Source organism: Cavia porcellus, unplaced genomic scaffold, assembly GCF_034190915.1.
Source record: "Cavia porcellus strain 051 isolate PalLab524CR breed Dunkin Hartley unplaced genomic scaffold, mCavPor4.1 scaffold_2, whole genome shotgun sequence".
Classification (NCBI taxonomy): domain Eukaryota; kingdom Metazoa; phylum Chordata; class Mammalia; order Rodentia; family Caviidae; genus Cavia; species Cavia porcellus.
In genome coordinates, this window is record NW_026947485.1 from 95,829,871 (window position 1) to 95,842,464 (window position 12,594).

At 42.9% G+C, this 12,594-nt stretch overlaps 1 protein-coding gene across 1 annotated transcript in view; it reads left to right on the forward strand.

Moving 5' to 3' along the window:
• Nucleotides 1–12,594, forward strand: part of LOC100715944 (deleted in malignant brain tumors 1 protein) — an 88,204-nt gene that overhangs the window by 17,289 nt on the left and 58,321 nt on the right. The window contains 5 exon segments of the mRNA XM_063236094.1: nucleotides 5,249–5,310; nucleotides 7,716–8,031; nucleotides 9,409–9,438; nucleotides 10,212–10,529; nucleotides 11,086–11,118. Coding sequence (XP_063092164.1) covers nucleotides 5,249–5,310; nucleotides 7,716–8,031; nucleotides 9,409–9,438; nucleotides 10,212–10,529; nucleotides 11,086–11,118 — 759 coding nt within the window.

Genomic DNA, 12,594 nt, shown 5'->3' on the forward strand with positions numbered 1-12,594 from the left:
CACTCCTCAAACTCTTCAATGAAATTGAAAGGGAAGCAATCCATTAATAAATCATTCCTGGAAGCACATATTACACTAGTACCAAAACTTGAGAAAGACTCAACTAAAAAAGAGAACTACAGGCCAGTCTCCCTAATGAACACAGATGCAAAAATCCTCAATAAAATATTGGCAAACAGGATGCAGCAAATCATCAAGAAGATTATACACCATGACCAGGTAGAATTCATCCCAGGCATGCAGGGATGGTTCAACATATGTAAATCAATAAATGTAATCCACCATATCAATAAAGCCAAAGTAAGAATCACTTGATTATTTCTATAGATGTAGAAAAAGCTTTTGATAAGGTCCAACATTCATTCATGAAAAGAATCTTACAGAAAATTGGAATAGATGGTCTTTACCTCAATGTGATAAAGGCATCTATGACAAACCAACAGCCAGCATCATACTAAATGGCCCAAAACAGAAGGCCTTTATCTTAAAATCAGGTACAAGACAAGGATGTCCCTTATTACCACTCCTATTTAATATAATACTGGAAATACTAGCCAGAGCAATTAGACAAGAGAGAGAAATAAAAGGGGTAAAGATAGGAAAAGAAGAAGTTAAATTATCATTATTTGCAGATGACATGATACTCTACATAGAAGACCCCCAAAACTCCATTGAAAGACTCCTAGATATAATAAATAAATTCAGTGTAGCTGGATACAAAATCAATACTCAAAAATCAATAGCATTTCTATACACTAACAACAAAATCACAGAGAGAGAAATAAGAGAAGCCACACCCTTCACACAAGCAACCAAAAAAATATTTAGGAATTACTCTCACAAAAGAAGTGAAATATCTATTTAGGGAAAATTATAATACACTGAAAAAAGAAATTGAAGAGGATTTCATAAAATGGGAAGAGATCCCTTGCTCATCGATAAGAAGAACAAATATTATGAAAATGGCCATTCTCCCAAAACTGTTATACAGATTCAATGCAATCCCAATAAAAATACCACAACATACCTCATAGATCTAGAGAAATCACTCCTAAAATTCATCTGGAACCAGAAGAGACCTAGAATTGCAAAGACAGTTCTAAGCTTCAAAGACAAGGCAGGAGGCATCACAATCCCTGACTTGAAGTTATACTACAAAGTAACTGTAGTAAAATCAACATGGTACTGGAATCAAAACAGAGATGAAGATCAATGGAATAGATTAGAAGATACAACCACAACTAAAAACACACTCAACCACCTTATCTTTGATGAGGGGCCAAACATGTTCACTGGAAGAACGACAGTCTCTTTAATAAATGGTGCTGGAAAAACTGGCTCTCTGTATGCCGAAAACTAGAACTAGATCCATGCCTATCACCATGTACTAAATTAAAATCTAAATGGATCAATGATCTGAATATTAAAACAGAACCACTAAATCTATTGGAAGACAAGTTGGGTAAAAACCTTGAAGACATAGAGGTAGGTAGAGAATTCATGAACAGGAATCAAACTGCATGGGAAATATTTCCCAGAATCAACAACTAGGATCATGTATTATTAAAAAGTTTCTGCACATCAAAAGAAATCTCTAACATACTGAAAAGAAAGCCTACAAACTGGGAAACAATCTTAGTGAACTGCCCCTCAGACAAAGGACTTCTGTCTAAAACATATAAAGAATTTAAAAGAATCAGACCCCCAAAATTCAAGGATCCAATCCAAAAATGGGCATCTGAGAAGAATACATAATTCTCAGATGAAGAAATACAAATGTCAAATAAATACATGAAAAATGTTCATCATCATTACTCATTAGAGAAATGCAAATTAAAGCCACATTGAGATTCCATCTCACTCCAGAAAGAATGGCCAGAATCAAGAAAACTACTAACAACAAATGCTGGAGAAGCTATAGGGAAAATTCTATGCCTTTAACATTCTATGACTCACAAAGACACAATAAGTAGACACACAGATGGGCTGAATAACATCTGGAAAGAAAAGATTGTTGTCAAAGACCAGAGACACAGGTCTTGTTGTAAATGTTTAAGGATGCTCCCCACACCAAGAGTTTTTGAAATTTTTCAAATATACAAAAACCTGAAGAATCTAACAAAAAATCCTACCTAGATTCTATACTGAATTTGTAAATCTATATAGCATCCTTTCATATGGTAATCCATTTTATTTTTATTAGGGTTTGTTTTATATGTGATAAAATTCAGCCATTTTTATGATCTAGTTTTGTGAATTTTAGATCTGTGCACAGTTGTATAACCACCTACATAGTCAACCCAACAAGGTTTCCCTGTGCTGTTTCTGAGTTGACACCCTCTCTCCTACAGAAACATTATATAACCTTCTTTGCTTTGTCCAGATGAGGTCGTGGTTGTAGTATGTGTAGGGAGAGAGACAGTGGCCAATGGATGGCTTCACATACATCATATCACGCAGAGCCACTTAACTGTGAGTTTTCCTTTCTCCAGTGGCCACAAGGTGCACATTCATTTGTCTACAAGAAGCAATGCCATGTTCTTCTCTAAATGGTGCCCTTCAAAAGATGGCCTTAGAAAGCAGTGCCATGATTTCTCCTGTTCAATTGTGGCAGGAGGCAATCACCCCTTGAAAAACCAGTATCTCTTCTCCAGTGCTGTGAATCATCCCTGCTGGCAACATATTCTTTCTATTTTCCCATGAAAACCTGTTTCCCACACCATCAGTGACATCAGAGGCTCAAAAACTGCCTTCTATACTATCAAATACGGTTGTGTCATTTTGTATTGTCTTCTGAGCAATTTTGATGATGACGAAATGAATGGGTGTCACTGAGGACTGGTAGAGCACTGAACTAAAACAGACCCTCACGTGAGCTAAGCACACTGGGGCACTATGACTATGTGGTGAATAGTGGTGCTGTGGTGCTTAGAAGAGCATCTGCTCTCAGAGCTGAGGAATCACACAGTGGGAAACATGACCTAATCCAGGGTGGGAAGGGTGATGGGCCAGTGGGACTATTCCAGGTAGTTAGACACCCTATGAACTGTAGAATGGTGACATTCATCTAGTTCCCAGGTTGGACCCTAAGTTCGGTCAATAATCGTGCAGTTAGTGAAGGGTGGGGTGATTTGGGCTCTCTGACATGGCTTTTTGCTATGATAAGGAATGAATAATATATAAAGGTATTCAGCCTTTAGTTGGAACTCAGATTTCTACAAAAGAAATTCAAACTGAGGCTAGATAAAACAATAATAAAATAGTGGGCTCACCAATTCCCTTACTCTAGTGTACAGCCAAGAGTCGAGGAGGACTGAGGGGAGCCATGTCATTGGACTGAGTCTCAGTCACAGGACTGAGAAGATCTCTGGCAGAATATGCTTAGCATGTGCTACAACTCCTAGTCAGTGTCCATGGCCTTGGGAACCTGGCAAAAGCCAAAGGCACCATTGTTGGCTTTATGACCTTCAATTTCCTGAATTCACATTCTAAATCTTTGTTTTTTTATTTGCTTAATAACTTTTTACTTTGCATGCCTAGCACATTATAAGCCCTTAACCAGGTCCAGTAGTAAACACATAAATGACTCAAATACAGTTCTAGCTCTCAGGGAGAACGTAGGTTAGCAGGAGACAAGTCTTGTACATAGAATGCTGTAATGCAGGGAGACAGTGGTCTCTCTCCACAGGATGGAGACCCTCTCACACTTCTTTTGGCCCCTCACACTGTCGTTTCTGTGGTTCTATGCCCCAAGGGAAATGCTCTGCATGTACTTCTGCAAGAGTCATGATCATACTCAGTCTCCACATCCATCTCACCCACTACTGATGGGATCCTAGCCCATCTCTGCATTCCTGCTCACCTACCAAGCCCTCTTCTGAGTGCTTTTATATTCTTTACCCTCACAACTGAAGTACATACTATTATCCTCAAGGCCACTTAGCTACTTAGGGATGCTGGACTTCAGGCCCAGTCTCCATGACCCAACATTCATTGCTCTTTGTTCTCCACTTCTCCACCTCCATTCATTGCTCTAGTGCCTCCTTGCTGGAGAGATGAGATACGTATGTTACTGGCTTTATGTAAGATCCTGTGTCCAAGTCCAGGAGTAACGCAACTAAGAGCTAGAAAAGGAAAATGACTTTTGTGATCACAAAAGCTTCATGGAATAGAGACATCTGGAATAGAACTTGAATAATGGAAAGATTTAGAAGGATAGGAATAATGGAACTGTGTACTTCAACGCAAGTAGAGGGTATGAAAAAAGGAAGAGGAATGTGAGGGTCATGCTATACTCAAGCAAAATTAATTGAAGCAGTCTATGGAAGGAATCAGGCGAATCTTAGAAACCCAAATGAGGCAGTACAAACCATACAACCTTTCTCTCACACGTGCATATCTCTTTTACCCTACTCAGGGATCATTATTCTAAACAACTTCTCTATACACTGACCTACCCATAGAAGACTCATCATGACCACAGCAAGTGAAGTGCCATCCTGAGTCTGCCAGCTCTCTTTGTGATTCCAAATGTCCAGATCCACATGAAGACAGTTTGAGTTGGGCTATCATTTATCATACTGAGAGAGCAGTGAGTCAGTCAGAATCTGGGCATTTAAAGAAGACTGATCTTGGAAGGTGGGCTCCTGATTACTCACATCCTTCCTATTTACTCAAGCATGTCTTCTTGTATCCACAGCCATCCCAACAACAACAGCCATCCCAACAACAGCCATCCCAACATCAACAGCCATTCCAACAACAACAGCCATCCCAGAAACTACAGCCATCCCAACAACAGCAATCCCAGCAACAACAGCCATCCCAGCAACTACAGCCATCCTGACATCAATAGTCACAACAGCTACCCCAACAACAACAGCCACCCCAAAAACCACCCCAACAACAACAGCTACCCCAACAACAACAGCCACCCCAACAACAACAGCCATCCCAATAACAGCCACCCCAACAGCAGCCATCCCAACAACAGCCATTTTAACAACAGCCTCAACAACAGCCATTCCAATAACAGCCACACAAACAACAGCCATCCCAACATCAACAGCCACCTCAACATCAACAACCACCCCAACAACAGCCACCCCAACAACAACAGCCACCCTAAAAACAGCCACCCCAACAACGGCCACCCTGAGAACAACAGCCACCCCAACAACAACAACCACCCCAAAAACCACCCCAACAACAACAGCCATCCCAGCAACAACAGCCATTTTAACAGCAGCCACCCAAACAACAGCCACCCCAACATCAACAACCACCCCAACAACAGCCAGCCCAACAACAGTCATTCCAACAACAGCCATCCCAGCAACAGCCACCCCAACATCAACAGCCATCCCAGCAACAACAGCCATCCCAACAACAGCTACCCCAACAACAACAGCCATCCCAATAACAGCCACCCCAACAGCAGCCATCCCAACAACAGCCATTTTAACAACAGCCTCCTCAACAACAGCCATTCCAATAACAGCCACACAAACAACAGCCATCCCAACATCAACAGCCACCTCAACATCAACAACCACCCCAACAACAGCCACCCCAACAACAACAGCCACCCTAAAAACAGCCACCCCAACAGTGGCCACCCTGAGAACAACAGCCACCCCAACAACAACAACCACCCCCAAAACCACCCCAACAACAACAGCCATCCCAGCAACAACAGCCATCCCAGCAACAACAGCGATTTTAACAACAGCCACCCAAACAACAGCCACCCCAATATCAACAGCCACCCCAACATCAACAACCACCCAAACAACAACCACCCCAGCAACAACATCTCCCCCAACAACAGCCATCCAAACAATGGCCACCTTGACAACAAGAGCCACCCCAACATCAACAGCCATGACAACAGCCAGCCCAACAACAACCACCCCAACAACAGCCATCCCAACAACAACAGCCATCCCAGAAACAACAGCCATCCCAGCAACAACAGCCATCCCAACAACCACCCAAACAACAGCCATCCCAACAACAACAGCCAGCCCAACAACAACAGCCATTCCAACAACAGCCATCCCAGCAACAACCACCCCAACAACAGCCATCCCAGCAACAACAGCCATTCCAACAACAGCCATCCCAGCAACAATAGCCACCCCAACTTCAACAGCCACCCTAACAACAGCGATCCCAGCAACAGCCACCCCAACAACAATAGCCATACCAATAACAGCCACCCCAACAACAGCCATCGCAGCAACAACAGCCATTTTAACAACAGCCTCCCCAACAATAGCCATTCCAATAACAGCCACACAAACAACAGCCACCCCAACATCAACAACCACCCCAACAACAACCACCCCAGCAACAACAGCCACCCCAACAATGGCCACCCCGACAACAATAGCCACCCCAACATCAACAGCCACAACAGCCAGCCGAGCAACAACAGCCATTCCAACAACAGCCATCCCAGCAACAATAGCCACCCCAACATCAACAGCCACCCTAACAACAGCCATCCTAGCAACAGCCACCCCAACAACAATAGCCATACCAATAACAGCCACCCCAACAACAGCCATCCCAGCAACAACAGCCATTTTAACAACAGCCTCCCCAACAACAGCCATTCCAATAACAGCCACACAAACAGCTACCCCAACATCAACAACCACCCCAACAACAACCACCCCAGCAACAACAGCCACCCCAACAACAGCAGCCTCCCTAACAACCACTTCAACAATAACAACCAGCTCAACAACAATGATTTCAACAGAAACAGCCATCCCAACAGCAACAGCCTCCCCAACAGCAACAACCATGCCAACAACAACTCCTAATACATGGATAGCAAAGCCAGGTAAGCACTCATATGCTTTTGTTCACTTACCAGCTGTCCTTGCCTCTCAGCACCTGCATTTGTACTTGCTTCTGGTGCAGAAATTACACCAACTTCAAATAGTTTATCTATATACAAGTGGGCCAGCTGGCTTTACCCAAGATTTTAGGGTCATTCAAAACTTTGGGGAGTCTTCTGGCTCTGCATCTCAAGATAAACAAAGTTCACTTTTCAGTGCTTGAGCAACTTATAAATACCTTACAGTAGAAGATTCTCTTTTATTCTTCTGCTAACCTTGATCATAGCTAATTTCATATTCATACCATTTGTGGATTCCCATGCCAATATCAAAATGACTGCCAACTGGGTCATCTGTAAGAACAATTTTGGAGGCAATGAATTAAAATACCAGAGACAAAATAGTGAACTTTCAAGTCAGACCTGAGCAGAGATCTGCTACTTATTAGATATAGGATTTGGATTGAATCATCTTGCTTCTCCAACCCCCAGTTTCCTCATAGGTAAAAATGGCACATACCAATAGTCTTCTGTTTATCCTCCAGTGTTGTGAAAATGAATATGGTACACATATATAAAAGTGTTTCTAAAAATTACAAATCACCATGCAAATTATGTAAAGTGTTTTCCTGCATTTACTCAAAACAGACTGCCATATATTTCTGCCAAAATAGATAATCATTTGATGGATTTAAGCTAAATATTATTGACAAGCCTAATGACATAGAGCTCTAATTGATGGTTCACTATTGACTGACTCCAGCAGGTTCTCTGTCTCTAATAGTGTATGGGGTGGGGAGCTCAAGCATCTCCTGGAATGGTGCCACGCTCCCAGAGAACAGTCACCAGGTTTCCATCTGCAGAGGGCTGGCCAGAGCTGCGGCTGATGGATGGTTCCGGACGTTGCTCAGGACGTGTGGAAGTCCTCTACCAGGGAACCTGGGGCACCGTGTGTGACGATCTGTGGGACCTGAATGAAGCTGAGGTTGTGTGCAGACAACTGAGGTGTGGTCGAGCCATCTCTGCCCTTGGGAAGGCCCACTTTGGCCCAGGGCCAGGGGAAATCCTCCTGGATAACCTCCAGTGTGCTGGAGTGGAACGCTTCCTGGGCCAGTGTGCCCACTCAGGCTGGTTGGAGCACAACTGTGGTCACCACGAGGATGCAAGTGTCATCTGTTCAGGTACCCTTTACCCTCTCAGGTGGGCACTGACAGTGCCAGAGTGCTCCAAGGTCATCCTGCTAGCCAGCAACAGAGACAGTATCCTCAAACCTGCAGCATCCAATTTTGCTGTTCTTCCAACTTGGTTAAGTAGATACGGTTTAACTGTTGACCTCCAGACTAAAACCTGATTTTCTTATTTGGCACTAGTAAGAATTACTAGTGTGTGTATGCTTAGCTTAACATTCAAAGCATATTTTTAATTGAAGGAATTCCAAGAGACAGCTGGATGCAGTAAAACAGGGCAAGACTTCAGAAGGGTTAGATATGAATGTGGCTCTTAGAGCTGGTGTGAGCACTCACACTGTCGGGGCCGCGTTTAAACACTCAGAACCTCAAGCTATAAAATTAGACTATTTGTTCTTCTGCCGGATTGACAAAAGAAGCATGGATGTATTTCACAATGCAATCACATAGTAACTGACAAAAAGGCTCCATATTTGATCATTCTTAAACTGTCATAATTCTAAGAAAATCTGTGAGCTAAAGTTAACTAATGTTAGTTGCATTACAGCAATTTTTAAAATACCTGTACTTACTTAGGTGCAAACAGTCAAGAATAAGTCACTCTGTGATGTGGATTGACAATCCTCTCTTTTTTTTTTTTTTTTGTCTTTTTCCTTTTTTTTTTTTTTTTTTTTTTTTTTTTTTTATTGGTACCGGGGATCGAACTCACGACTGCCTGCTTGTAAGGCAGGTGCTTATGCCGCTGAGCTAAATCCCCAGCCCCTGACAACCCTCTCTTATGACGAGTTGCCCTTGGTAAACTAACAGCTGTAATTCTAAATGTTACTTTAAAGTGGTATTAACTACCTAGAGCTTCCCATATGGGCAGCAGCTCCATTGTATATCCCTACCTGTGGATTTTAATTTGATGTATATATTTAAAAGCATTGTTGTGGGTATTGGTATAGGCAATGGTCCATCTGCAGGCCTTGTGACACCTTATTGCAGTGTCACCTATAATCTACTTAAATATACATGGGCATGACTTACTGCCAAGTTTCAATATTCTAGAAGATGATAGTCTAATCTGAGTTCCCTCCAACAGCCCCCAAAGCAAAACTTGCCTGCTATAAAATCAATAGTGTAAGTCAGACTCCCCAAATACATCCCTCCACACCTGGCCATTTTTATAACACAGTAGCAAATCAACACCCAGAGGAAAGCTTACTCTTATAGATGAAACTCTTTTTTCCTGCACTATGTATTTAAAGGGATTAATGTTTCCTGTATTGGATAAATAAACATGAATAAGAATCTAATTAAAACTTCATTTGCGTTGTTAAAATCAGGATTTCTGGAAAACACTGACATGTTTATTTTCCTTATTTATAGATGCTGAAGAATCTCTGTCTAACAGTTCAGGTGAGTAGTACCTTTTGTTGGTGCAAGTTAAATACCAGTTGGACTTGACTTTGTCCTAAAAAACATGCGTTCCTCCTGCTCTGAGTTCACTGTCCACTTCTTTCCAAATGGTAGAGATTTATACTTTGTTAAACTGCCATTAGAAGGTCTTATTGACATTAATTTTGATTTTTTCATGTGTCATGGTATTGTGTTTGTGTGTGTGCATGTGCACAAACCATGTATATCTTCAGAGACTCATGAAAAACCACTAGCATGGAAATGCACCCTTGTAAATCTCAGCACTTGGAGATTCAGGTAGAAGAACACGGTGAGTTCAAGGCCAGCCTGAACTGCTTAGTGGGACCCTGTCTCAAAACACAAAGAAAGTTCATGGTCTTTTTGCACATCTTCCCTTTAGCTCAAAGACCTTTCCTTGCTTGTCCCTTGCCTAATTCCTTAATGCATTGATCACAGTCTGGAATACTGTATTGTACTGGTGTCTATATTTCACTAGTAAGTAGCCTCTGGGTTTTCTGAGGACAAAAACAGTATCTCTGGTTTATGGCTGAATTATCAGCAACTAATATGGAAGACAATCAATAGATACTGTTGAAGTAAAATTAAATTTGCTATAGATCTCACACCTGGAAACTCAGGAGCCCATGGGAAATGTGAAAAACAGGCCCCTAGGCTCAAGACTGGGGAGGTCCCTTCCCAACCCCTGCTGGAGTCTAATACCGCTAGACCCACATGTGAACTTCTGGGGACCTCACACACACCTCTCTTTGCAGGGAACTGGCCAGAGCTGCGGCTGGTGGGTGGCTCTGGTCGATGCTCAGGTCGCGTGGAAGTCCTCCACCAGGGAGTCTGGGGCACTGTGTGTGATGATCTGTGGGATCTCAATGAAGCCAAAGTTGTGTGCCGGCAGCTGGGGTGTGGTCAAGCTGTTTCGAGCCCTGGTGAGGCCCACTTTGGTGCTGGCACAGGAAGCATCTTCCTTGACAACCTCCAGTGCTCTGGGATGGAGCGTTTCCTGGGCCAGTGTGCCCACTTGGGCTGGTCAGAGCACAACTGCGGCCACCATGAGGATGCCGGTGTCATCTGCTCAGGTATCCACTTTCTTAGGCAAAACTTTCTGCTGTTAGGATTTAAGAACTTTTGGAGTTCTTTCTTGGATTCATTCATCCACTCATTCTTTGAGCGTCTCTTCAAGGCCAGCCCCTGGGCCCAAACATACACCTGTGTGAGCAGTTCTGGATTTGCATAGAGGAGGCCTCAGTGTCCATGAGCACAGCATACCTGGCGCATTACAATGCAGATTCCAGGGCCATGGCCTCACAGACTGTGACTAAGAAGGTTTGGAAAAGGGTTCAGACATGTGCATGTTGACAGGAAGCCCAGGGATTCCACATAGGAGCAGCCAAAGGTGATCCTACCCTGCTGTCAAAGGGCTGAGTAGATCCAGCTGTGTATCAGTCTCTAGATCAAGGACTCTGCTGTGAAGGGAGAGTTGATGTTCCCCTGGGGGCAGTTCTGGTACTCTGGGTTCCTCTACCCAGAAAGGCCATGGTCCTGTCTCCATCTCTGCTGGGACCCTTGTCATCTCACTTCCTCCATACATTGTAGTTAAATAGAGTGACCTGATACCTTCCTTTGTGCTTACAGATGCAGAAGACATGTTTCTACCAACAATTCCAGGTATGTGTGCACTTTTTCTAGTTCAAGCAACTTTCCAACAACAATAATAAGAGCAGTAAATATGTACAAATAGTAAGTACCAGGCATTGTCTTAAAATATGTACATATATACGGATGCCCCAACAATTACACTGAAGTTACTTGCCCATTAACCCACTGCAAGGAGAAAGTATTACAAGTCAAAAAATTCATTTTGTGGGGCTGGGGGTTTAGCCCAGTGGCAAAAGCACCTGCCTGGCTAGCACAGGGTCCTGAGCTCAATCTCCGGTACCAAAAAAAAAAAGGTTCATTTTTGTATACCTAACCTAGTGAACCTCATAGCTTAGCAACCCAGCACACTGTAGAGTGTCACCTTTGTCATAGTGTGGCTGATTGGAACTGTGCTTCACTGCCCATACCTAGCATTTTAAGAGAACAGCATACTACATATTATTAACCCAGGAAAAAAATTCAAATTCAGAATTTCAAGTATGGTTTCTAATGAATGAATATTCTTTTCATACCAGAGTAAAGTTGAAAACTCCTAGTTAAATCCCTCATCAGTCAGGGAGCAGCAGTAACTCATTTAATCTCCACAATAACCTTTTATGCTAAGTGCACTGATTATTTACATTTTCCAAATAAACTGAGATTTAGAAAGTCAGGAAAGTACCAAACGATAGCCAGGCATAGTGGTGGATGCCTGTAATCTCAGCATCTGGGAGGCTGAAGCAAGAGGATTGTGCCTTTAAAGTTGAAGACAAATCTGGATTACTTAATGAGTTCAAGGCCAGTCTAAACTGCATAACAAGACCCTGTCTTGGAAGAAGAAGGAGGAGGAGGAGGAGGAAGAGGAGGAAGAGGAGGAGGAGGAAAAGGAGGAGGAGGAAAAGAAGGAGGAGAAGGAGGAGGAGGAAGAGGAGGAGGAGAAGGAGGAGAAGGAGAGGAGAAGGAGAAAGAGAAAGAGGAAGAGGCAAGGGGAAAGAAGAAACCAAGGTAGCCAGTGGATTTGAACCCAAACTTCTGATGCTTTTAACTATCAGTTTTGTTTACCATCCTGTACAATAGCCTGAGATATACAAAGTCCAAGAAAAATGAAGAGAATATTGTTGAGTGAAAGAAACCATTTTGGATATCTGCTACTTCAAAATTCAGTGACTTAAAACAGCCACCATTTAGATAAAGACCACGTTTTGTGGGTTGAGAACTTGGGCGGGACTTCACTGGGAGATTCTTTTGTCCACGAGAGTATTGATAGAGTCACTCAGTGATGTCCATCAGGTGACTTGTCTGAAGAGTTCACAGTAGTGTCACTGATATTTGGTCGCTGGGTGCAGAGAGGTGGGAGGTAAGGCCCTCTTCTTTCCAAGTGGTCTCAGCAGGGTGCCATAGGGCTTGCATTCAGGAGCCAGTGCATTCAGAGACAAGAAGTAGAAACCACTGGTCCCTCAAGCATAGCATCACTTTTGGCTCATTCTGTTATTCAAAACAGTCACA